Raw genomic sequence first — 25,654 nt, forward strand, 5'->3', positions numbered from 1 at the left:
TATTTATTTTTCATGGGGTATATTTAGCAAAATCAGCAGCATAATTATTTTAATGTCTGTTTCTGTACATTTCATGGTTTAATAGTACTGTAGTGCAGGCATGGAGAGAATTACATACCTGCATCCCAGTTCTGTGACAATGTCATGACCGCCAAGCAACATTTTTACTGGTCAGCCATGGTGGCCTCCATGCCTTCTTAGTACTGAATTAGTTAACGTGATTGACAATGGTGTACTTTAAAAAGGCATATGCAAGTCCTTCATTTTACCTGCCCAGTACTGCCCTCAGAGTAGTGCTGCTCATACATCTGCTGCTGACATCTCTCCTGCTCCAGGGTTTCACTGATAAGACGTGCCACTTCACTCTGTGTTCCCGGCTTCTCTCTCCCAATATGAAATCTAAGGTGGGGAAAGTAAAAAAAAAAAAACTAAAAAAAAACTAAAGCAAGACATTTTATCATGCTACAGATTCATAGCATGTAAACTTCACAGAGAACAAATATTACAGAAAAAATAAAAACATATTAAGCCAATTTTAATACTTGTGCATTGACACTTATAAACTGTTATACATTTTATAGTCATTCTTGCCTACTTACAACTCCATTCCTTTGTGTCTCGGGAGGACGCTGGAAACTAGGCGCAGGCACTAGCACCAACCTCTCTCAAAGCTGCCAAGCTCACCCCCATGCTAATGACAAGCCCAGCAAACTATCAAATGCCAAAAACGTAGCCGCTAGCAGAGGCTTGAATACTTTACAGCTAAATGACTGGTGGGCTTAGGAAAGGCTGGAATCAAGGCCCCATGTACAGCCCAGCACTAGAACGCGGGGAACTGAATCTTTCATTGGCAAGTCTGTCCAACTGTAAGGCCTCAGGCACACTGAACATTTGATGTTTTTACAGCAGCTGTTTTTGGCTGTAGATGTTTATTTCTACAGTCATTAACCACTTCCCGTCTGGCGCACAATGACGTACGTCGGCAGAATGGCACAGACAGGCAAATTGGCGTACAGTTATGCCCATTTGAAATTGCCGTTGTGCCATCGCACGCGCCAGTGCATGCCGGCCGGGACCCCCATTAGCCCGGTCGCGAGTTCCGCGATCGTCTCTTGGGGGGGGGGGGGGGGGGCGTGCTGAACGGGGAGATGCGTATGTAAACCGCATCTTCCCGTTCTGCCTAGCGACAAGTGACACTGATCGCTGCTCCCTGTGATTGGAGCAAAGATCAGTGTTCACCAACACAGCCACACCCCCCCAGTTAGTAACACTCCCCTAGGACACACTTAACCCCTACACTGCCACCCCCTGGTTAACCCCTTCACTGCCAGTGTAATTTACACAGGAATCAGTGCATTTATATAGCACCGATTGCTGTAAAAATGACAACGGTCCCAAAAATGTGTCAAAAATGTCTGATGTGTCTGCCATAATGTCACACTCCCAATAAAAATTGCTGATCGCCATTACTAGTAAAAAAAAAAAATTAAAAAAAAAAAAAAAAAAAAAAAAAATACAAAATTTATAAAAATGGCATAAAACTATCACCTATTTTGTAATGCTATAAATTTTGCGCAAAGCAAACGCTTATTGCAATTTTTCTTCCCAAAAAGATGTAGAAGAATACGTATCGGCCTAAACTGAGTGGGGGGAAAAAAAAAAAAAAAGTTTTATATAGGTCTGGGGGATATTATTGCAAAAAGTTAAAAATTTGTTTTTTTTTCTAAATTTTTCACTTTTTGTTTATAGCGCAAAAAATAAAAACCGCAGGGGTGATCAAATACCACCAAAAGAAAGCTCTATTTGTGAGGGAAAAAAAGGACGTCAATTTTGTTTGGGAGCCACATTGCATGACCGTGCAATTCTCAGTTAAAGCAACGCAGTGCCGAATCACAAAAAGTGGTCTGGTCTTTGACCAGCAAAATGGTCCGGGGCTGAAGTGGTTAAGCCTAAAGTGAACCTAAATCAAATTGTCTGCCTGCAAAAGGAAAAATGGCTCCCAGATACCCAATAAAATTTCCAAAACGACAAGCCGGAGATTCCCCACCTAGTCACCACCAGTACGAAGGAAGCACAATTTTACTATACTCAAGGGATGTTGGCCATTTTATCATTACCATTTTAGGACCAATTTTCAAATTAACGCCTTATTACAGCACCTTAAAAGCAGAGTTCCACCCAAAAGTGGAACTTTCCGCTGGAAGCACTCGTCACCACCATTCATGCCACATTTGGCAGTGTGTGTGTGTGTGTGTGTGTGTGTGTGTGTGTGTGTGTGTGTGTGTGTGTGTGTGTGTGTGTGTGTGTGTGTCTAGTTTTGGGAGGGACTTCTTGTTGCACTTCAGGCCGCCTAGGAGACTCCTCCTCTCCCCCTAGGTGGCCCCTCCCTCAAATTTTCTGACATCCCAGAAGATTGCCCATTTACTCAAAGAGCGCAGCGCGACGTGCGCATTGCCCGCCCAGCCATGAAGTTGCAAGCTGTCATGGCCGGGTGCCCACACCTTCTAAGTCAACAGCTAGAAAAAAAAAAAAAAGTATAGCTGCTGACTTTTAATAAACTGAAAAAAGCCTGGAACTGCACTTTAAACTGTGAAGTGTATACAGTCTCTTTAAATGAGGCATGAGAGTACTCCATCACCTCTAGGTTAATAAATATTACAGCCACAATAGAACAGAGGTTAAACAAAGTGGGCACAAGTGTTTTGGACAAAGCAGACAGGGGCATTATGTGAACAGAAGCTGGTGTGGACAGAATGGGTAAAGTGGAACTAAACAGGAGTGCTGGCTTCTGGCCAAAGAGCGTAACTAAACAGTGGCGTCCCCAGACTACTAATAGTCTGCAAACACTGCTCAGCTCCACACAGGTCAGATCAGTGGAAAAACAGTCAAGTCTGCATCTAAGGTCTATATATTTTGTTGATTAATTGAAAAGGGCAGGGGGCCTCTGGTAAACTTTTGAACACTACTACAGTTGTAGTAAACCGCTAAATAATTCAAATACATATGTGAAAACTTATCTGCCAACCTGTCCAGCCAGCATTGAGATGTACCCTGCCAGAAAGATGGGTAGGTGGCATTTTGTGTGCTAAAGCAGAGTATCAAAACTGCTATTTTTTGCTAAACAGGATTTCTGTACTTATCGTAAAATCTGTTTAATTTGACGTTCATTATGAGACATGGAATCTGCAGTTATTCTGATACAATTGCTGTCGCCTTTCCGAAGAACTGGCTAATGCCAAAAAGGTTTTTCTTTTTTCATCAACTGTTGGGTGGACAACACCAAAAAACCCCAACAGGCCCACATAAAACAGAATAAAACTAAGGGTGGCCTGAAGCATCTGACACCCAAAGCTGTCAGAGGCATGAACATTCGCTTTGTAAAATTCACAGGATATGTGAACAGAAGACCAGGAGAGTTAGGACCAAGATTAGTACACCAACATTAGGAGTGCAATTTATGAAGTTTTTAATAAATATCTAAGGGGCTTTTAACCACTTAAGCCCCAGAACAATTGTCAGCCTAAGGACCAGAGGTCTTTTTACAATTTCGCACTGCACTGCTTTAACTGGTAATTGCGCGATCATGCAATGCTGTACCCAAATGAAATTTGCATCCTTTTCTTCCCACAAATAGAGCTCTCTTTTAACGGTATTTGATTGCCTCTGCGATTTTTATTTTTTACGATATAAAAGGAAAAAGACTGAATTTTGAAAAAAAAAAATAGATATTTTCTACTTTTTGTTATAAGAAAAATCGAAAACTAAATTTTAGTCATACATTTAGGCCAAAATGTATTCAGCCACATGTCTTTAGTAAAAAAAAAAAAAAAATGTCAATGAGCGTATATTTATTGGTTTGCGCAAAAGTTATAGTGTCTACAAACTAGAGTACATTTTCTGGAATTTACACAGCCTTTAATTTATGACTGCCTATTTCATTTGAGGTGCTAAAATGGCAGGGCAGTACAAACCCCCCCCCCCCCCCCCGCCAATGACCCCATTTTGGAAAGTAGACACCCCAAGGAAATTGCTGACTGGCATGTTGAGCCCATTGAATAATTTTTTTTCGTCCCAAGTGATTGAATAATGACAAAAAAAAAAAAAAGTTTACAAAAAGTTGTCACTAAATGATCTATTGCTCACACATGCCATAGTTATATGTTGAATTGCACCCCAAAATATATTCTGCTGCTTCTCCTGAGTACGGGGATACCACATATGTGGGACTTTTTGGGAGTCTAGCCACGTACGGCACCCCGAAAACCAATCACTGCCTTCAGGATTTCTAAGGGTGCAAATTTTTGATTTCACTCCTCACTACCCATCACAGTTTCGAAGGCCATAAAATGCCAAAATAGCACAAACCCCCCCCCCCCCCCCCCAAATGACCCCATTTTGGAAAGTAGACACCCCAAGCTAATTTACTGAGAGGCATGTTGAGTCCATGAAATATTTTATATTTTGCCACAAGTTGCGGGAATATTACAAACTTTTTTTTTTTTGCACAAAGTTGTCACTAAATGATATATTGCTCACACATGCTATGGGCATAAGTAAAATTACACCCCAAAATAAAAATTCTGCTGCTTCTCCCGATTACAGGGATACCACATGTGGGGGACTTTTTGGGAGCCTAGCAACGTACGGGACCCTGAAAACCAAGCACCGCCTTCAGGATTTGAATATAAACCACTATCAAAAAAAAAAAAAAAAAAAAAAAAAAAAAAAAAAAAAAACTTAGCGATCGCATGGATCAGGCCTGACTCTGAACGCTGCAGTTATGCGTTTAGTGTTTTGTAAGTGACAGTGATCGATCGATACTGCACTTGGGTGGGCTGGACGGAGGGGCAAAACGCAGGTGCTAGCAGGTATCTGGGCTGATCCCGCTAACCATGCATTTTTTTGGAACCCTAAACTGCTGGGGACGCTAGTATAGATCTGATCAGATCAGATATTGAGCTGTTCAGATACTATACCGCTACGGGAGGTGTATGCATTGCGCGTGAGTGTTAGCGGTACTGGCACTAACCTAGCGATGCCTGGGGCGACGCAGACCCTGACCCTAAAACCTAATTAAAATCACCCGCCGGGTGATCAGGGGGTTAAACCTTTATTGGGTAATAAATGGTGGGTGCCCTGATGCTATAAAAAAAGCAAACTAACCAGTCACCCGTAACACTTATATGGTGATCACTGGTGAAAGGGTTAACTAGGAGCAATCAGGGGGTTAAAATCTTTATTAGGTAGTATATGGGGGTCCCTGACGCTATATAAAAACCTGACGGGGAACCTAAATAACTAACTGGCTATCCAGCGTCACCAGTTACACTTATGCGGTAATCGCTGGTGAAAGGGTTAACTCTAGGGGCAATCAGGGTGTTAAAACCTTTATTAAGTTGTATATGGGGGTACCTAACGCTATAAAAACCTGGCGGTGAACCTAAAAAAATAACTAGCTACCTAGCGGCACCAGTGAAACTAATGCAGCGATCAGAAAAATGATCGCTTAGTGACACTGGCAAGATGGGGTTAAACCTTTATGGGGGGGGGGGGGGGTAGGGGGCTACCCTGGACCTAACACTAACTGCCCTGACACTTTTTACTGTCACAACTGACACTAAATGCAGTGATCCGTAAATAAATGATCACTGCAATCAGTGACACTGTGACCGGGGGGGGGGGGGGGGGGTGATTTGTGTGCCAATGTGTACCTACATGTCAGTGTAGTGATTGGTGCACTTACTATGTGTTCTCCTCGCTGTCCGGTCAAAAAGACTGCCCCGAGGAGAGCGCAACGCTTTTTATTAGCCAGGAGCGATCGAGAGGGGATTGTCAGAAACCAACGGCCATCCCCTCATCCCGGATCTCTCGAAGTGAAACGGACCGCCGCAGCCAGCGGGAGGGTGTCCGACCGGACCCCCCAGCCGCTGGAAGGCAAGCACGTACGGGTACGTGCTTGTGCCTGTCCGTGCCATTGTGCCGACGTATTACATGCAGCGGTCCTTAAGTGGTTAAAGTGGTAAAAATGAATGTGCGATTTCTATTCCCTTTTAAATAACTGTCAGTGGAGAGCTTGCCGGACCTACCTGGTATTAGAGAGAGGCCTGGAGATATCAAGAATAAGGTGATGGGCGTTTTTTGGAATGACCCGGATTGACTCAAAGGGGAAAGCGCATTGGAGCCTTTATACGGTTCACATTCAAGTTGTGTGTGGAGCTCGAATGGTGGTGTTTACACTGAAAGATCACATCAGTGCATGTGGAATATCCTATATTATATATCAGCATAGTATTTGGATTTCATGGACTTCCCGATTTGCAATAACAGGGGACAGAGTCCCCGGGTTACATACAGGATGGGGGGTCTGTAGGTTTGTTTTTAAAGGAGTTGTAAAGGCAAAAGGTTTATCTTCATACATTCTGATAAAAAATAAATAAAAAAACCCTCGTCTAGCAGCAATGTTCACACCATCCGGGACTCTCCTCCTGCATGGCTGAGACAAAGCAGCACCACCATTGGCTCCCATGGTGAGCCAATCAGGAGAGAAAGGGTGTGAGGCCGGGTCGGGGCTCCAAGTCTGAATGGACATTAGGAGCTATATCTCGGCTCCAGTGCCCCCATAGAAAGCTGCTGGCTATGTGGGCACTCAATAGGAGGAAGGTGCCAAGAGCAGCAAAGAGGGTCCTGAGAAGAGGAGGGTTTGGACCGGTCTGTGCAAAACTAACTGCACAGAGGAGGCAAGTATAACAGGTTTTTTTGTTGTTGTTTTTTTGGTTTTTAAACAAGACTTTACAATCACCAAGTTGAATTTGTTTGCAAGTCAGAACAGGTAAATTTAAGACAATTTACATTTTTGGATAGCATAGGGAAGGGTTAACAAACCTGTAATATTTGTTTTCCTGTATGTGTCCATGTTTAGAAGATTTCACCTCACCTTCTGTACCTATGACAATTGTATTTTGAAAATTTTGGGTTGTTGTGTAAACAAGGATTGGTGATCAAGCTTCAATAGAGAAACCTTTTCCGAGTGAATATTTCCTTCCTAGGGGTAGATTTCCTCTCACTTCCTGTTTTCTCCCTCAGTTTGCAAGTCAGATGTTTGTAACCTGGGACCCGTCTGTACATGTATTATATTGTAATCAGATATTATTGGGCACAACCAGCTTGCCGGATTTTACTTGAGATTATTGCTAGTGGCTAGTGACAATCACTGTGTTGATTGGGGGGGGGGATTGAGCGAATTTCTTTCCTGCAACCCGTAATTGCAGAAATTAAATCTGCACCATGTATGGCCTGCCTTAGAACAATGATTTGTCACAGCAACAAGAAATAGTGGAAGAGTCTTGTTTTCCCATTATGGGGACCATAAGGAATGACAAAAAGTGTCAGTCTTTAAATTGAATTAGTGGCCAGCACAAAACACAACCATGCAACGAAGGGGAATTCCCATCAGATGTACCAGAGCCAGACAGAAGGAAGAACAATGTCCCAGTTGAAAGTCCAAAAACTACCTTGGGAAGGAAGGTGGCTCTAGGCCTTAATACTAACAGGAACCTTGTGTACAATCAAAAATGGTTCTTTACAGGATAAACTGAGACACCAGTCTTTTGGAGGTGATAGCCTCCAAAGAAAAACAAAAAAACAAAAACCTTGTGAAAGAGTGGAAAAAGGGAATATCTCAATTGGTTGAAAGGATGACTTTGAAGGATCCAGAGAACCAAATCTAGATCCCATTGAGTAACAGGAACAGCCAAGAGACACCCTGTACAAAAGGTCTTGACAAAAGAATGAAGAGTAGCTAGTAATCTTTGAAATACAAGCAACCAAGAAGAGCATGCTAAGGCCATGTTCACATATGAGCAAGTTGGAGTCATGGGCAAAATCACCAATTCTGCTGCCCACTATTGCAAATTGAAGCAAAACAAGCAGCGTGCAGTTGGGTGCCATTCATCCTGAATGGAATCCAAAACATGGCGCAAATATTGCTGCAACTGTCAGGCAAGAATCAACGTAAAAAACGTACGTACCTTTTACGTACAAAAATAAATAAATAAATGCTCGTGACTCAGGGTCACAATCTGGTCTCTAAGCTTCTTTGGGGGCAACAATCACCGCATGCGCAACACGTTTTTGAGTGAGAATCAAGCAAACAAGTAATTGCAAAAAAGGGAATGCTACACTACACATAATGTGAATGGGGTTTAAGTGCAGCAGAGATAAAAGCTAAATAGATAAAAGAATCAGGTCACAAAAAAAAATAATAAAAATATATAAAAAATAAATTGGATTTTTGTACTAGCCGTAAAATCCTTCTCTAAGTTTATTGACAGATACAGCATCTTCATCTTGACCGTAGGGTTATATCACCCCTTTAGGAGAGGACTAGGCAGAAAAAGTGTTAAAAACAGGTACACTTGCACAATACCGCCCAGGGGGCGGTCCTACTGGCTATAACCCCTCACACTGCATCCAGCAGCTCAGTTAGTCAAAAGCAGTACAAACGTAAATAGGAGGTGTGGGTGCTGTGTCCGTCAATGAACTTCAGAGAAAAGGATTTTACGGTGAGTGCAAAAATCCTATTTTCTCTTTCGTTCATTGACGGACACAGCATCCACACCTCCTTAGGATGGTCCCCAGTGTCAAAGAAACTAGGGGTGGGAACAGCAAACAAACTCCACCCATAACAAGAGCTCCTCAACGGAGAAGTTGCAACCTACACAACAAAACCTTGCAGCCGAAGTAAGCATCCAAAGATGCGCTCACCTCAACCTTGTAAAATTTAGTGAAAGTGTGAATGGACGACCAGGTCGATGCCTTACACACCTAGGAAACGGATGCTTGATGTCAGAAAGCCCAAGAGGCACCAATTGCCCTGGTAGAATGTGCCGTGACAGGAAAGGTGGGTGCCCGTCCCCTTATGGCATAAGCCTGAACTAGAATCTGTCTGATACACCAAAAGATGGTGGCCGATGAGACCGCCAGTCCCCCCTTCTCTTCTTCTCCGAAAAGGAGCCGTAGCAGATAGATACACCCGCAGAGCCCAGACCACGTCCAAGGAATGCAAAGCCACATCTTTGGGGTGTGACAGCCGAAGACATAAGGACGGAAGCACATATCCTCATTTAGACGAAAGGCCGAAAAAAACCTTTGGAAGAAACGGAGGCTGTGGACGCAGCACCGCTTTATCCTTGTGGAAGATCAAGTAGGGAGACTTGCAAGACAAGGCCGCCAACTCAGAAACCCTCCTGGCAGATGTAATGGCCACTAGAAAGACCACTTTCTGAGAGCGTGTCAATAAAGGGAATCCCCCTAATGTTTTCAAACTGTGGTTTTTGAAGCCCGAAAGCAACCGATTCAAATCCAACGGAGATAGTGGTGGTCGAACTGGAGGGGCCACATGTCAAAACCCCTGAACAAAAGTACTCACCAATGAATGAGCAGCCAAGGGACGCAGAAAAAAAAATAAATAAAAAAAAAAAAGACAGCCAAAGCTGTTATCTGCCCCTTGATGGTGCTTAGGGCAAGTTTCTGATCCACTCCTCGCTGTGAAAACAGCAGGCTTCTGGAAATAGAGTATGTGCGTGGAAGTCACCCCATCTCCTCACACATGGAGAAGTAGGCCTTCCATACATGAGGATAAATCTTCCAAGAAGATGACTTCCATGCCCTCAACATAGTGGATATTACCAAATCCGACAGACCTCGGTCCCTTAGCACCTGGCTTTCAACAGCCATGCCATTAAAGCCAGTGATGGTAAAGCAGGATGAAGTATTGGACCTTGCGACAGGGTCCTCTCGCATCGGCAGTGGCCAGGGAACATCCGCCACCATTCGTACCATGTCAGCATACCACGAATGCCGAGGCCAATCAGACAGGTGAAACCATACTTGCCCCTCCTGCAGGGACTGCTGGACACATTCCACAGACAGACCCATCACCCGAGCAGTATGGGGTGGCTGACGGCCATGGCACACTGATACAGAAAGCAGTAGCCCAGTCATATGTGTGCCCCGGAGCATATAGCTCACCGGCAGCCCCTGGATTAGATAGAGAATGTTGTGGCCGACCCAGCGCGTAGCTAGGGCCCCGCTCACTCTCGATGGTGGCTGGGAAGACTACAAGGATCTATATTATCCAGCCTGTCACCCAGCCCGGCTGTTGATTGTAGATCACAGGAATCAAAAATCCAGAATAAATAAAAAATTCCCAGGACCAATGGTTCCAATGGGAGCCAAGTCCTTCTACACTAGGCAGAAAAAACTGGAGCTGCTGGATGCAGTACCAGGGGTTATAGCCAGTAGGATCGCCCCCCAGGGCGGTACTGTGCAAGTGTTGCTGTTTTTAACACTTTCTGCCTAGTCCTCTCCTAAAGGGGTGATATAACCCTACGGTCAAGATGAAGATGCTGTATCTGTCAATGAACGAAAGAGAAAGCACCTTTTTGCACGTTTAAATAAAGGTGCATCAATTTTTTTCTTGAGGGCCTGCAGAGCATTCATTGCAATGTAAGGCTCCCGCAGATTTGGGGGGGGTTACTAAAACTAAAGCCAAACTCCAGCTCACACTTTATAAGCAGTTACCAGCAAGTGTGAGCTGGTGTTTGGCAGATGTGATTTTAAAATAATCATCCAGTGTTAAGTGGTTTGCTTCATCCATGTAAACTGATACATACTGCTGGAGAGGTGGAGGAAAAACAGGTCACCAGATGAAAAGCTGAAATAAAAAAAAAGTTTGCCTTTGGGTTTAACACATTAGATCACAAATACTAAAATCTCATAAGCTTGAAATACTTTAATTGGTGTGCTTTATACCTGCCTGAAGTTTAGATTTAATCTGCTTTTTCATTTAAAAATATAATCTTTTGTATTGTTGCCCTAAACCAAAAGTGTGTATGAAAGTTTATTCTAGCGTTCCTTTCAGCGAGATTTAAAGTGGTTGTAAACCCTTACAAACCACTTTGACCTACAGGTAAGCCTAGATTAAGGCTTACCTGTAGGTCCAAGCAATATCTCCTAAACCTATATGGTTTAGGAGATATTTGCCCGAAAACGGGCACCGCTGTCTACGGCGCATGCGCCGTAGACAGCGGCGCGCAGGCGCACTGAACGCGGCAGTTCCAAAAATGGAGCTGCCTCATTTGTCGACTCCCGTGCGCATGCGGCGGAGCTGCGAGACGCCACCAGCAAGATGGATGCGGCGGACTACAGGGGACAGCGCGACTTCGCTGGCTCCTGTGTCAGGTAAGTGACACACAATGGGCTACTATGCGATGCATAGTAGTCCATTATGCTTTACCTTTGCAGGGAAAAAAAGAGGAAGTAAACTCATCAGGGTTTACTTCCTCTTTAAGTTTTAGACGTGGTATAAAATAAGGCTCAGGCTTCAGCAAGGCTCGGCATGTGAGGCCCGAGTGGAATGAGTGATAACCGCTGTGCTGAATATTTGCATGCAATTCGAGCTCACAGAAAAATACAAAATTATTTGCAAGCTAGGACTGCCTGCTTGGTCCAGCCTTTATTCTACCTTGGCAAGCTTACAACTGACCATTCACCAGACACATTTCATCTGTCCGAGGACTATTAAGGAAATTCTACATCTAGAAAGCCAAAGAGCAGGAAGCAAAACTATGCAGGGTAGTAACATGTCATATAACAGAAGTTTTGCTCTGCTGTGCCAAGTCACTTCCCCCTAAAATAGAACAAAGTTGCAATACAGCGTAGGTCAAAACTATTTTTTTTTATTTTTTATTTTTTTTAATAATCTAAAAAAGCAAAGAACACTGGACATGCCAACTAAAATGCTGTAAATTAGCTCTAAAAGATCAAAGCGTCTGGAGGGAATCAGATTACAACTAGCATTCCCTAATGCGAGCTGGGAAAAAAATGATCTGCTTTGCCAAGAGCAGCCACTCTTCAGACATACCCTTTGCATCAACAATTAAGCTGGTCATTAACCAGTTCTCAACCGGCGCACGCCGATGTACGTCGGCAGAATGGCACTGGCAGGCATATTGGCATACAGGTACGTCTATTTTTAAGCCGGTCGGGACCCCCGTGAGTCTGGTCGCGGGTTCCGCAGACTCGATCGCCGCGGGGATACCTGCGATAGTCTCACGGGGCGGCTGAACGTTGTAAACAGCATCTCCCCATTCTGCCTAGCAACAAGTGACGCTGATCTCTGCTCCATGTGATTGGAGCAGAGATCAGTGTTCACCAACACAAAGCCCAGCCCCCCCACAGTTTGTAACACGCCCCTAGGGACACTTAACCCCTACACTGCCACCCCTGGTTAAACCCTTCACTGCCATTTACACAGGAATCAATTTATATAGCATTGATTGCTGTATAAATGACAATGGTCCCAAAAATGTGTCAAAAATGTCCGACGTGATAAAAATTGCTGATCGCCACCATTAGTAAAAAAAAAAAATAAAAAAAAAAAAAAAAAAAAAAATATCCTTTATTTTGTAAACGCTATAAATTTTGCGCAAACCAATCAATTGCTTATTGCAATTTTTTTTTATACCAAAAATATGTAGAAGAATACGCATCAGCCTAAACTGAGGGGAAATTTTGTTTGGGAGCCACGTCACATGACCACGCAATTGTCAGTTAAAGCGACGCAGTGCCGAATCGCAAAAAGTGGTCTGGTCTTAAGCCAGCAAAATGGTCCGAAAGTGGTTAAGAAAAGCAACATGTTCAGCAAATATGCATTTCTTTTGAGCGAGCGAGCGAGAGAGAGAGGGAGAGGAGAGGGAGAGGAGAGGGAGAGGAGAGGGAGAGGGAGAGGGAGAGGGAGAGGGAGAGGGAGAGGAGAGGGAGAGGAGAGGGAGAGGAGAGGGAGAGGAGAGGGAGAGGAGAGGGAGAGGAGAGAATCAGTTAGAAGTTAACTGATTTTTATTTTAGGAGAACCTCATTTAAAATAATTTGGTCTTTTCATATGGGAGCTCCATTTTCAACTGGTCTATTAAAGCGTCATACATAAAAGTTGTGAAAATTTGCAGCATGTAAGTTGTAAATAAGTCTTGCAGGATTTTGTCCATTTCTAGAGAGAGTGTAACTAGGACATGTGTATAATCCTTCTCAGGTTAAGCAAAAAATAAATAAAAAATTTAGAAAGATATTAGATAGATACACACACACACACACACACACACACATATACATATATACACACATAAAAACAAAACAAAACAAAAAACTTCACCCACCTGACTGTACCTTTGGTGTTCTTCAGTACCGTGGCTGCAAAGAGTTGCGTCACTCCAACTAAACTAGTACCATCTACCTCCACAATTTGGTCATTGACTTGAATCCTTACAGAGATAAAAAAGACAAAATTAAAAAGTGCCATGAAAACTGTAAAGACCTGTTCATGTTTAGGAATGCATCAGAACAAAAAAAAAAAAAAAAAAAGTCGCCAGCTCAAAAACCTACAGCAGTTTTGTCATTTCAATCATTAACAGGTTTCACGATTAGGCAATGAAAATAAATATTGACAAAAGCAGAAAAAAAAAAAAAAAAGAAGTAAAAAAATATTATAATATATATACATACACATATATATATATATATACACATACACATATATATATATATACACATATATACATATATATATACACATATATACATACACATATATATACATATATATATACACATATATATACATATATATATACACATATATACATATATATATACACATATATACATATATATATATACACATATATACATATATATATACACAGAAATTCAAAAGATATTGATTGAATATTATGAACCAGCTTGCATTTGAATTTAAACTTTAGGGGCAAATGTTAAAAATCATAAAAAAAAAAAAAGTAATAGTCAAAATATGCAAGACAAAACCCCCCCCCCAATCCACACATCACGAATATACCAACTGTTACAGCCCCAGATGCCATTTTACCATGTGCTCAGTGATGTGGCCTTCTCCAATAAAGAATAAAGGAACAGCTAGAGAGAGTTACTGTATTCTCAGAGCAGAACGGGCATTCTCCAGCCAGTGTAGACAGCAGAAGCACTTTTCCAGCTTCGCCGAGTAGAAAAAGCTTTTTTGGGGGGTCTTGAATGCAATTTGCCAGCAGAAAGAAAAACGCTGTTAACTGCTGCTAAACACCGGTTTCCAGCTTTTTTTTTTTATCCTAGTCAGCGACCCGCTGGTGTCCTTAACCACACCAGTGTTCAACTGGGTCATGCGATTGTAAAAGCTTGACAAAACAAAAAAATAAAAAACGCACGCGCACACGCTATACTTACCTCCCCTGTGCACTTGGTTTTGCACAGAGAAACCTGTATCGTCCTCTTCTCGAGTCCCTCTTTGCTGCTCCTGGCCCCTCCCTCCTATCGAGTGCCCCCCCATAGCCAGCAGCTTCCTATGGGGGCACTGGAGCAGAGTCACAGCTCAGTGTATCCATTCAGACAGAGCCCAGACCCGACCCCGCCCTTCTCTACCCTGACTAACAGCTGTGGGAGTCAATGGTGCCACTGCTGTGTCTCAGCCAATCAGGAGGAGTGTTCTGGATGGCTTAGACATTCGTGGGCCTTGCTGGAGAGAGATGTGGCTCAGGTAAGGAATTAGGGGTGCTGGGGAGGCAGCTACACAAAAAGTTTTTTTTTTTATATCTTAATGCAAAGAAAAAAATTATTTTTGTACTCACCGTAAAATCCTTAACCTGGAGTTCATTGACGGACACAGCTCCTTTAACCCCTTCCCGCCGAGTAAACGCAGATCTGCGTACACGGCTTCCGGGGGGTATACCGGGATGATGCCCGCACCTGCAGGCATCATCCCGGTACAGTTTTGTTCAGCTGGCGATTGGCTATCAAGCCATAACAACCGAAGCGGCTAAAAGCCGCTCGGCTGTAATGCCGGAGGAGCGGGAGGGGACGCCCCACCCTCCGGCCACCTCCCGCTCGATCGGGAGCACCGATTCAAGATCCGGCGCCTCCGGCTGCCGGGGAGGAACTGGAACGAAGCCGTAATCTGCTTTGTTCCAGTATCCTAATCATAAACACGGAAGCGACGTCATGACGTCACTTCCCGTTTACTCGGCTGCCAATGGCGCCGGTTTTAAAAATATATACGGTATTCAGAATCGCCGTTTTCGGCGATCTGAATACATTGAAGTGTAAAGGAGGGGTGGGGGGTCTTTTAGACCCCCGATCCCTCCATAAAGAGTACCTGTCACCACCTATTACTGTCACAAGGGATGTTTACATTCCTTGTGACAGCAATAAAAGTGATCAAATTTTTTATTTTATTTTTTTAAACAATTTATTAATTTTCAAATAAAAAAATAATTTTTTAAAGCGTCCACTGTCCCCGCGAGCTCGCAAAGCAAAGAAAACGCATACGGAAGTCGCACCCGCGTATGTAAACAGTGTTCAAATCACACATGTGAGGTATCGCCGCGATCGCCAGAGCGAGAGCAATAATAATTCTAGCACTAGACCTCCTCTGCAACGCTAACCTGGTAACCGTAAAAAAAAAAATTAAAGCTTCGCCTATTGAGATTTTTTAGGTACCGTACTTTGTCGTCAATCCACGAGTGCGTGCAATTATAAAGTGTGACATGTTTGGTATCTATTTACTCGGCGTAACATTATGCAAAAAAAAAATTGGACTAATTTTACGGTTTCGTTTTTTTTTTTAAATTCATGAAAGTGTCCCTTTTCCCAAAAAATTGCGTTTAAAACACCGCTGTGCAAATACCATGTGACATAAAATATTGCAACAATCGCCGTTTTATTCTCTGCCAAAAAAAATAAAAAATTTTATATATAATATATATATATATATATATATATATATATATATATATATATATATATATGTTTGGGGGTTTCAAGTAATTTTCTAGCAAAAAATATGGATTTTAACTTGTAAACACCAAATTCCAAAAATAGGCTTAGTCATGAAAGGGTTAAATCTTGACCTTAGGGTCATCACACCACCTTCAGGAGAGGACTAGACAGAACATGTAAAAACAGCAAGACTGCACAGCACTGCCCAGGGGGCAGTCCCTCTAGCTATAACCCCTCACCCTGCTTCCTGCAGCTCAGTTGGTCAAAAAGCAGTACAAAACAAAATAGGAGGGGTGGGTGCTGTCTGTCAATGAATTCCAGAGAAAGGGATTTTACGGCGAGTAAAAAAAAAAAAAATCCTATTTTCTCTTTCGTTCATTGACGGACACGGCTCCTTTAATTCTTGACCTTAGGGACATCCCCAAGCAGCGTAAAAAAAAACGAGGGGTGGAAAACAGCAAAACATAACATCACCCACAACAAAAGGAATGCCTCAATAGAGGAGTTGCCATCTTAAACCTGTGGCCAACTTATGCATCTAAAGATGCGTTCACAACAAACTTGTAACTTAAAGAAAGCATAAATTGCAACTTTACGCAGCCGCCTGCAAAACCTTGTGGCCAAAGCAAGCATCCGAAGATGCTCCAACGTCAACTTTGTAGAATTTAGTGAATTGTGAGCAGATGACCAAGTCGCCGCCTTACACACCTGGGAAACAGACGCTTGATGTCAGAAAGACCAGGAGGTTCTAATTGCCCTGGTGGAATGAGCCGTGATAGGAAAAGGAGGCACCTGCCCCTTTAAGGCATAGGCCTGAACCACGCTCTGTCTGATTCACTGGGAAATGGTGGTCGACGAGGCCGCCAAACCTTTCTTTCTTCGGACCAGCCACTGAGACAAACAAACAGTCTGACTTCCGGAAAGGAGCCGTAGCAGACAGACACTCGTGGAGCCCGGACCACGTCCAGGGAATGTAAAGCAACCTTTCGGATGTGTCGGCTTAGACATAGGGATGGTAACACGATGTCCTCATTTAGATGAAATGCCAAAACCACCTTTGGAAGAAAGGAGAGCTGCGGATGTAGCACTACCTTATCCTTATGGATGACCAGGTAGGGAGACTTGCATGACAACGTCGCCAACTCAGAAACCCTCCTGGCAGAATAGCCACTAGAAAGACTACTTTCTGAGAGAGATAACAAGGGAATCTCCCTAATGTTTTCAAACTGCGGTTTCTGAAGCACCGATGGCACCAGATTCGGAGGTAGCGGTGGTCGAACCGGAGGGACTATGTGTCGAACCCCTTGCACAAAAGTACTCACTAATGAGCGAGTCACCAAGGGACGTTGGAAAGACAGCCAAAACTGATATCTGCCCCTTGACGGTGCTTAAAGAAAGTTTCTGATCCACTCCTCACTGCAAAAACAGCAGGATCCTGGAAACTGAGTATGTGTGCGGACACCATCCCATCTCCTCACACATGGAGCCTTCCATGTACTATGACTTCCTGCCCCTCAACAAAGTGGAAATCAGAGTCTGACAGACCTCGGTCCCTTAGTACCTAGCTTTCAACAGCCATGTCGTTAAAATCAGTGACGGTAAAGCAGGATGAAGTATTGGACCTTGCGCTAAAAGGTCTTCTCGCATCAGCAGCTGCCAAGGAACATCCGCCACCAGTCGTACTAGGTCGGCATACCAAGGACATTGAGGCCAATCTGGGGCAATCAGAATCACCAGAATCCCCTCAACCTCCACTCTGCGCAGCAGACGTGGTAGAAGCTTGAGCGGGGGGGCAAGGCATAAATGCCACCAGCCGATAATGCCACCAACGCGCCTGACACGTCTCTTGACTTGGACACGAACCCCTGCACCTTCTGATTGAGCCGAGAGGCCAAGAGATCCACATCTGATGTGCCCCACTTTAGGCAAAAGTGCCGGAATACATCCGGCTGCAACAACCATTCCCCTGGGTCCAGCATCTGATCACTTAGGTAGTCCACCTGTCAGTTTTCTATGCCTGGAATGTATATGGCCGACACGTGCCACTCTGCCCACTGGAGGAAGGGAGTGACCTCCCGTGCTGCAGCAGAGCTCCTTGTTCCTCCTTGATGGTTGACGTACACCAAGCCACCCCCCCGCCGTGGCGTTGTCTGACTGGATCCTGACCGCATGCCCCTGTAGTCTCCTTGACCACGTGGAAAGGCACCGCCTGATCGCCCGAAGCTCGAGCACGTTGAGAGGGACGAACGATCTCCCAGACCAATGGGATGAAGACCTCAGCCACCGCAGAAGGGAATCCGACTAGCTGGCTCACCCGAATTTGACAATCCAGGGATAACTTAGATTTGTCCCATTTGGACAAAATTTCCTTTTGCAGGACTCAAGTGTGAAATTGAGCGTACGGTACCGCTTCAAATGTGGCTACCATGAGGCCCAGAACTTGCATACAGTGCAATTCTCTTGCTTCTGAGGAGTCCAGCAGTAAGCCCAGGTACTCCAGGCATTGAGTCTGCACCAACGGCAACTTTTTTAGGTTCAGCACCCAAACTCCTGGAGAGACCATATGGTGATCGCTACATCTGCCTTTAATTCTAAGGTGGAAGCTGCTCTCAGAAAGAGGTTGTCTAGGTAACCCACGGTTGCGATCCCACGTTGCCTTAACCAGGGCTTGACAAATTTGCTTGGAATCTAGGAGCCAGCTAAAAGAGTTAGGAGCCAGGTCGGTAACGGCGATCCGGACCTGTCCCTGGCCTGACATGGAGACGAGTGAGGGGGAAGATGGGGGGGGGGGGGGGGGGGCTGCGCTAACTAAATGACTTGTCTCCAAGTCATTGCCCTTAGCACTTAGGAGGGTCATTTATTTTTTCAAATGATATTGTTTTCTTTTTAAATTGCATTTTCGTGTAAATATGAGATCTGAGTGTCTCTCTGACCCCAGTTCTCATATTTAAGAGGACCTGTCATGCTTTTTTTCTATTACAAGAGATTTTTACATTCCTTGTAATAGGAATAAAAGTGACAATTTTTTTTTTTTTTTTTAAAGAACAGTGAAAAAAAAATAAAAGTTAAAGAAAATAAAAATAATTTTAAACGCGCCCTGTGCCGCCCGCATATGAAAGTGGTGTTCAAACCACACGTGAGGTATCGCCGTGATCGGTAGAGCGAGAGCAATAATTCTAGCCCTAGATCTCCTCTACCTCAAAACATGCAACCTGTAGAATTTTTTAAACATCGCCTATGGAGATTTGAAAGGGTAAAAGTTTGTCGCCATTCCATGAGCGGGCGCAATTTTGAAGCATGACATGTTGGGTATCAATTTACTCGGCGCAACATTATCTTTCACAATATAAAAAAAAAAAATTGGGCTAACTTTACTGTTGTCTTGTTTTTTTATTAAATAAATGCTTTTTCCCCAAAAAAGTGCGCTGCGCAAATACGGTGTGACAGACAGTATTGCAACTACCACAATTTATTCTCTAGGGTGTTAGAATAAAAAAAAAATATATAATGTTTAGGGGTTCTAAATAAATGGAAGGAGATAGGCAGGCAATAAAAAAACAGGCAGGGGAAGCTCCATTAGCATTGCTGGTTGTCATACCAACAGCCACCACAAGAGGGCGCCAGATTCCAGAAGGAATCATAGGACCGCAGAAGGCCTCAAAGGCGCGGCCTCAATTACTGGCCGCCGGCGGAACGGCCCGACGCAATCATGCCGGGGGGGGGGGGGGTCCACGGAGACAGGATACCCCCAGCTGTGCTGCGCCAGGTCGCTAATTCTAGTCGCAAATGCGAGCTGGCGCCCGGGTTTTGTCGAGCCCTGGCCTTAATGCCAGAATTGGGGCTAACACCTTGGTGAAGACTCAGGGTGCTGGTGCCAGGCCAAAAGAGCCACAAATTGGTAGTGCTCTTCCCTGAAATCGCAGAAACCTCAGATGCCTGAGGCATATGGGTACATGTAAATACGCATCCTTGATATCTAAGGACGCCAGGAAGCCCCCCTGATGGAGTGCAGCGACCACAGAGCGAACCGATTCCATCCTGAACCTTTGCACTTTCACAAAGCTGTTGAGGGTCTTCAAGTCCAGGATTGGACATTTTTGGGGACTAAAAACAGGTTGGAGTAGAATCCCTGAAACCTTTCCAGCTTCGGTACAGGTACCATCATCCCGCACAGCAGCAGGTCCTGTACTGCCCCGAACAGGGCTTCCCGACGAGCCGGAAGCAGACGTAGGTTGAAGGGAAAAAAATATGTTTGGTGGAGAAGAAAAAATAAATAAAAATCTTGTATCCCGATGAAAAATGTTTGCAGATCCATTGGTCGGACAGTAGGGAGGTCCACCGAGTTGAAACTCCCAAAGGTGACCTCCCACCTGAGAGTCGGACGGGGGCAAACCTTCATGTGGTAAAATTTTTGCTCGCAGACTTGTTTGGCTTGTGAAACCAGGGACGCTTTTGTCCTTCAGCAGGCGCCTTGTTGGACTGGGAACGCTTACCTGCCGACCCGGGTGGGTGAAAAAGCAGTTTGAGCGGAAAAAAGAGGGCCCTTGCCTACGGCATGGCTCCTTACGCTTCCTGGACTGTGGGAGCAACATGCTCTTCCCACCGGTAACATTTTTAATAATGTCATCCAGCAAAGCTCCAAATAGCCTGATACGGATGCTCTGGAGAGCAGGGGGACCATATCCAGGGCCGCATCACAGACATACTTAAGGCCATGCACCAACGATCTGCAAGTTCTACGCAGACCGGGGAAGACTGTTGCTTCTCCAATTCACGGTGCAAGAACTTTTCCCCATTCAGTAAGCATCTGCAACCCCAACGCCGTGGCCAGCACAGGTCATAACGCTGACCCCACCACTGTAAACATGGACCGGGCAACTGCCTCTGCCCTCCTGGTCGGCAGGGTTCTTGAAGGCACGAGTCTCTATCGCAATCGTGGTTACTTTATTTAACCTGGATACCAGGGGATCAGAGGAGATGTCCATTTCTTCAGGAGACTCTCCTCAAAAGGGGTAACACCACCATGCGTTTCAGGACTGAAAAGGCCCGCTGCAGTTTTCCCCACTCCTTGAAAATAAAAAAGGTATCAAAATAAGTCAAATACAGAAACACCTTAGGCGTGCGGGCCGGTGTGTGGGACCCAAAAGGGACCGCCACCTCAGCAGAAGTTCCTGCTGCATCCTGTATCTTCAGGGTATCCCACACCGCTGTGATAAGTGCTCCTACTAGTGCTTTTTTTCTACACTGCTCCCGTGTCCTCCTTTCCCCTCTCCTCTGTGTGGGTGAGAGCCACCCCTCCCCCCTCCTGCTGCTCTCATAACATTAACTTGTACACACCATCAGCACTGCCTCCTATTGCAGTGTCCCCCTCTGAAGGATTTATAAATATAAATGCTTTAAATATTTAAGAGCGGAGATTGAGATCACATGACCAGTCAGCTCTCTATTCCTCCCCTCTGGACTGAAATCAGCAGAGGAATCTCAGCACTGCCCGTTGCATCGGAGGAGAAAGCTGGCCAGTCATGTGAGCGCAATCTCGGCAGTGAAATTAGGTATTTGCAGCATTTTTATAAATCACACACTACAATAGGAGGCAGTGCTGATGGGGTATACAGGTTAGAGTGGATCGACAACCATTTTAACCACTTGCCGCCCGCCCTATAGCAGAAACACGGCGGCATAGTGGTTTCAAAAGCCTGACCGGATGTCATATGACGTGATCAGGATTTTGAGCCGCTGCATGCCCCCGGGGGCGCTCATCGCGGCAATCATCGTTGTGGGGTGTCAGTTTGACACCCTGCAACTACGATCTCAGAAAAGAGTCTGACGGAGACTCTTTACCACGTGATCAGCCATGTCCAATCAAGGCTGATCACAGTGTAGACGCGAGTAGAGGAGAGCCAATCAGCTGCTCCTCTGACGGAGGGGGGGGGGGGGGGTGGGTCTGTGCTGATCGATTATCAGCGCAGCCCCCCCAGGATGCCCACACTGGACCGCCAGACCACCAGGGATGCCCAGCACAATGTAATCCTCCCTAGACCACCAGGGATGCCAATCAGTGCCCACAATGGATGCCAATCAGTGCCCACAATGGGCATCACTGATTGGCATGCATTGTTTGGAACCGATTGCCATTCATTAGTACAGTATAATACAATGCCGCCTATCCGTGCCCATCTGTGCCGCCTATCCATGCCCGCTATCAGTGCCAATTTGTGCCACCCATCAGTGCCCATCTGTGTCGCCCAGTGCCACCCATCAGTGCCACATGTCAGTGTCCATCAATGCCACCTCATCAGTGCCACTTAATTGGTGCCTTATCAGTGCCCATCAGTGAAGGAGAAAACTTATTTACAACGTTTTTAAAAAATACCGAAAATGTTTAAATTTATTTTTTATATTTTTTTTATTTGTTTAGCAAAAAATAAAAACCGTAGATGTGATCAAATACCACCAAAAGAAAGCTCTATTTGTGGGGAAAAAAATAGCATGACTGCGCAATTGTCATTCAAAGTGCGACAGCGCTGAAAGCTCAAAATTAGTCTGGGCAGGAAGGTGTTTAAGTGCCTGGTATTGAAGTGGTTAAATACAGAAATCACACTCATCTGCATTAGTGCTGCTACATACAAAAACACATGTAAATAAAAATATTTTAGGTTACAACAATAACCCAGTAGCAACGATTTCAAATTCTTGGCATTGTTGACATACTCAGCACACCCTGAAGAAATGCAATGACACATTTTAGTATACACATTACTGAGCACACTGGTGGTATGGTTTCACAGAAGAGAAACCAAAGAAGGTGTGTATGGGGTGTTAACTAGGATGCATCATTGATAAATTCAAAATATACAAATGGCAGTATTACACTATGCGAGTACCCTCTTCTAAATTTTAAACAGTTGGAGCGATAGAAAAAAAATTAGCTGTCTGGCTTGTTTGGAGAAAGGTGTGTGACCCCCACAGCCTACATTTATCTAGATCATACAGGAGAGGGGAGATCAGAGGAGAGGGGAGTGCAATATCTAAATGCAGTGCGGAACACTTTTGCACAAGTGATGTGAGAAATCACTGGGTGGAAGAATATTACTCGAATCCAAAAGACAGATTATAATGTTTTGGTCTTTTGGCTTCTTAATTCATGTTGGATCACTTTATTGGCACTTGGGTGTATAATTTATTTTCAATTTTAGTGTATGGTTATAATCACAGCACCTCCACAGATTGAAAAGTTCTTCTAATTTGTGATACTTGCTTTACTTTTAAGGGGCAACAGTGGATTTGAGCACTTAGCCTTTTTAGAACTTCACTTAAAGCGTTTGTAACCCAAAAAAAATAAATAAAAAAAATAAAAAGGGGGTGGGGGGATCCTGATACAGAGGTCAGTTTACATGCCTCAGTTGCCCCGCTGTCTGCTCCGAGTCTCTCCCTCTTCTCCTCCCTCCCTGCCAGTTCCCAGGCCTGTGTGTGAGAGTGATCTCCTTCCCATCGCTCCTTTCTTTCTGCTCTTCCCTGGGCTTGAAAAGAACATACAGTTGTGCTCAAAAGTTTACATACCCTGACAGAATTTATGATTTTTTCGGCAATCTTTCAGGGAACATGACAAAAACATTTCACTCCTGGTTAGTTTGGTTGAAGCAATTTATGAGCAATCAACTGATTACTCTTTTTAAACCATAACAGAAACAGAAACTACCCAAATGACCCCAATCAAAAGTTTACATACCCCAGTTCTTAATACTGTGTATTGCTTTTATCATCAATGACAGCATGGTCTTTTGTAGATTATCTTCTCAGATGGTAAAGCTGCCCATTCAGCTTAGCAAAAAGCCTCCAGTTCCTGTAAATTCTTAGGCTGCCTTGTATGAACTGCATGTTTGAGATCTTCCCAGAGTGGCTCAATGATATTGAGGTCAGGAGACTGAGATGACCACTCCAGAACTTTCAATTTATTCTGCTGTAGCCAACAACAGGTTGAATTGGCTTTGCGTTTTAGATCATTGTCATGTTGGAATGTCCAAGTACATCCCATGCGCAGCTTCCTGGCTGATGAATGCAAATGTTCTTCCAGTATTTTTTGATAAGATACTGCATTCATTTTGCCAACAATTTTGACCAAATTTCCTGCACTTTTGTAGCTCACACATCAGCGATCCACCTCCATACATTTCATCATAGACCTTGTTGACTCTTCTCCAAATAGTGTTTATGGTCAAAAAGCTAAATTTTGGTCTCATCACTCCAAATGACTTTGTGCCAGAAGGTTTGAGGCTCGTCTGTGCTGTTTGGTGTATTGTAAGTGGGATACTTTGTGGCATTTGTGTTAGTAATGGCTTTCTTCTGGTGACTCGACCATGCAGCCCATCTTTCTTCAAGTGCCTCCTTATTGTGCATCTTGAAACAGCCACACCACATGTTTTCAGAGAGTCCTGTATTTCACCTGAAGTTATTTGTGGGTTTTTCTTTGCATGCCTAACAATCTTCCTGGCAGTTGTGGCTGAAATTTTAGTTGGTCTACCTGACCGTGGTTTGGTTTCAACAGAACCCGTCATTTTACAATTCTTGATTAGAGTTTGAACACTGCTGACTGGCATTCACAATTCCTTGGATATCTTTTTTAATTGTTTTATACAGTTCAACTACCTTTGCCTGCAGATGACAAGTCTTTTGCTTTCCTCACGACTCAGAATCTAGAAATGTCAGTGCAGCACTGGATGAAAGATGCAAGGGTCTATCAGGAGTCCAGAAACGCATCAACCTTTTATACACACACTAATTACAAGCAAACAGATCACAGGTGAGGATAGTTCCCTTTAAAAGCCATTCAAACCACTTTGTGTCAACTTGTGTGTATGTTATCGGGCCAAAATCACCAGGTTATCTAAACTTTTCATCAAGGTCATTTGGGTAGTTTGTTTTCATTATGATTTCAAAAGAGTAAACAGTTTGATAATATATGGCTTCAGCCAAACACTAACCATCAATGAAAGAAATGTTTTTGCATTATTCATATGCTCTGAAAAATGTAACCTTATGAGCACAAGTGTATATAAATAATTGTCATCCCCTCTGTTTTATCACACTCTAAAGTACTGTGTGCATTTTTTTTTTTTTTACAATTCTACTCTTAAATACCTGATCTCACAGCACCAATGTGAGGTCACCTGACCTTCCTCTACTGGCCGTCTGACGTTAGAGGGTCCTCTCAGCCCCTCCTTCCACATTCCTTAGATCAGGGAAAGGGAGCAGAGGAAGGTCACGTGACCTCACATCAGTGCTCTGAGAAGGTATTTAGAATTGTATAAAAAAAAAAATGGAATTACGTACCGGTAATGTCCTTTTCCATAAGTCTTTCAGGACAGCCACCTTTGAGAGACACTGGCTCCTCCCCTCTTAGGAAACACCGCTTTCATTTTCATGATTTAAGCCTCCTCCTCCCTTCGTTCCTCAGTTCTTCCAGAGTACCTCCGGCCAACTGGGGAGACACAAGAACACGTCAAATAAACAAACCTTTAAGTCTTACCTGACGGCCTCATGTAATGAGTTCCCGATGATCTGCAAAAAACTTGGGTGGGAACCGGTGCTGTCCTGAAAGACTCCTGGAAAAGGACATTACCGGTACGTAATTCCATTTTTCCCCAATCGTCTTTCAGGACAGCCACCTTTGAGAGGATAAGCGAGTACCCTGTCTTAGGGTGGGACCTACTGCTTGCAGCACCTTGTGACCAAAGGGCTTGGTCTTTGGCTGAGAGAAGATCCAATCTATAGTGCTTCACGAACGTAGAAAACTTGAACCACGTTGCGGCTCTACAGA

At 44.1% G+C, this 25,654-nt stretch overlaps 1 protein-coding gene across 4 annotated transcripts in view; it reads right to left on the minus strand.

Moving 5' to 3' along the window:
* Nucleotides 1-25,654, minus strand: part of LOC143924007 (neurabin-1-like) — a 205,903-nt gene that overhangs the window by 93,880 nt on the left and 86,369 nt on the right. For all 4 annotated transcript variants that reach the window (XM_077448012.1, XM_077448010.1, XM_077448009.1 and 1 more), the window contains exons 5-6: nucleotides 13,212-13,316; nucleotides 270-399 (exon numbers count right to left, since the gene is read on the minus strand). In XM_077448012.1, coding sequence (XP_077304138.1) covers nucleotides 270-399; nucleotides 13,212-13,316 — 235 coding nt within the window. The remainder of the gene's footprint in view (nucleotides 1-269; nucleotides 400-13,211; nucleotides 13,317-25,654) is intronic.

The sequence above is a fragment of the Lithobates pipiens genome, unplaced genomic scaffold (genome assembly GCF_037356315.1).
Source record: "Lithobates pipiens isolate NorthernLeopardFrog02 unplaced genomic scaffold, aLitPip1_a1.2 Scaffold_22, whole genome shotgun sequence".
NCBI classification, from domain to species: domain Eukaryota; kingdom Metazoa; phylum Chordata; class Amphibia; order Anura; family Ranidae; genus Lithobates; species Lithobates pipiens.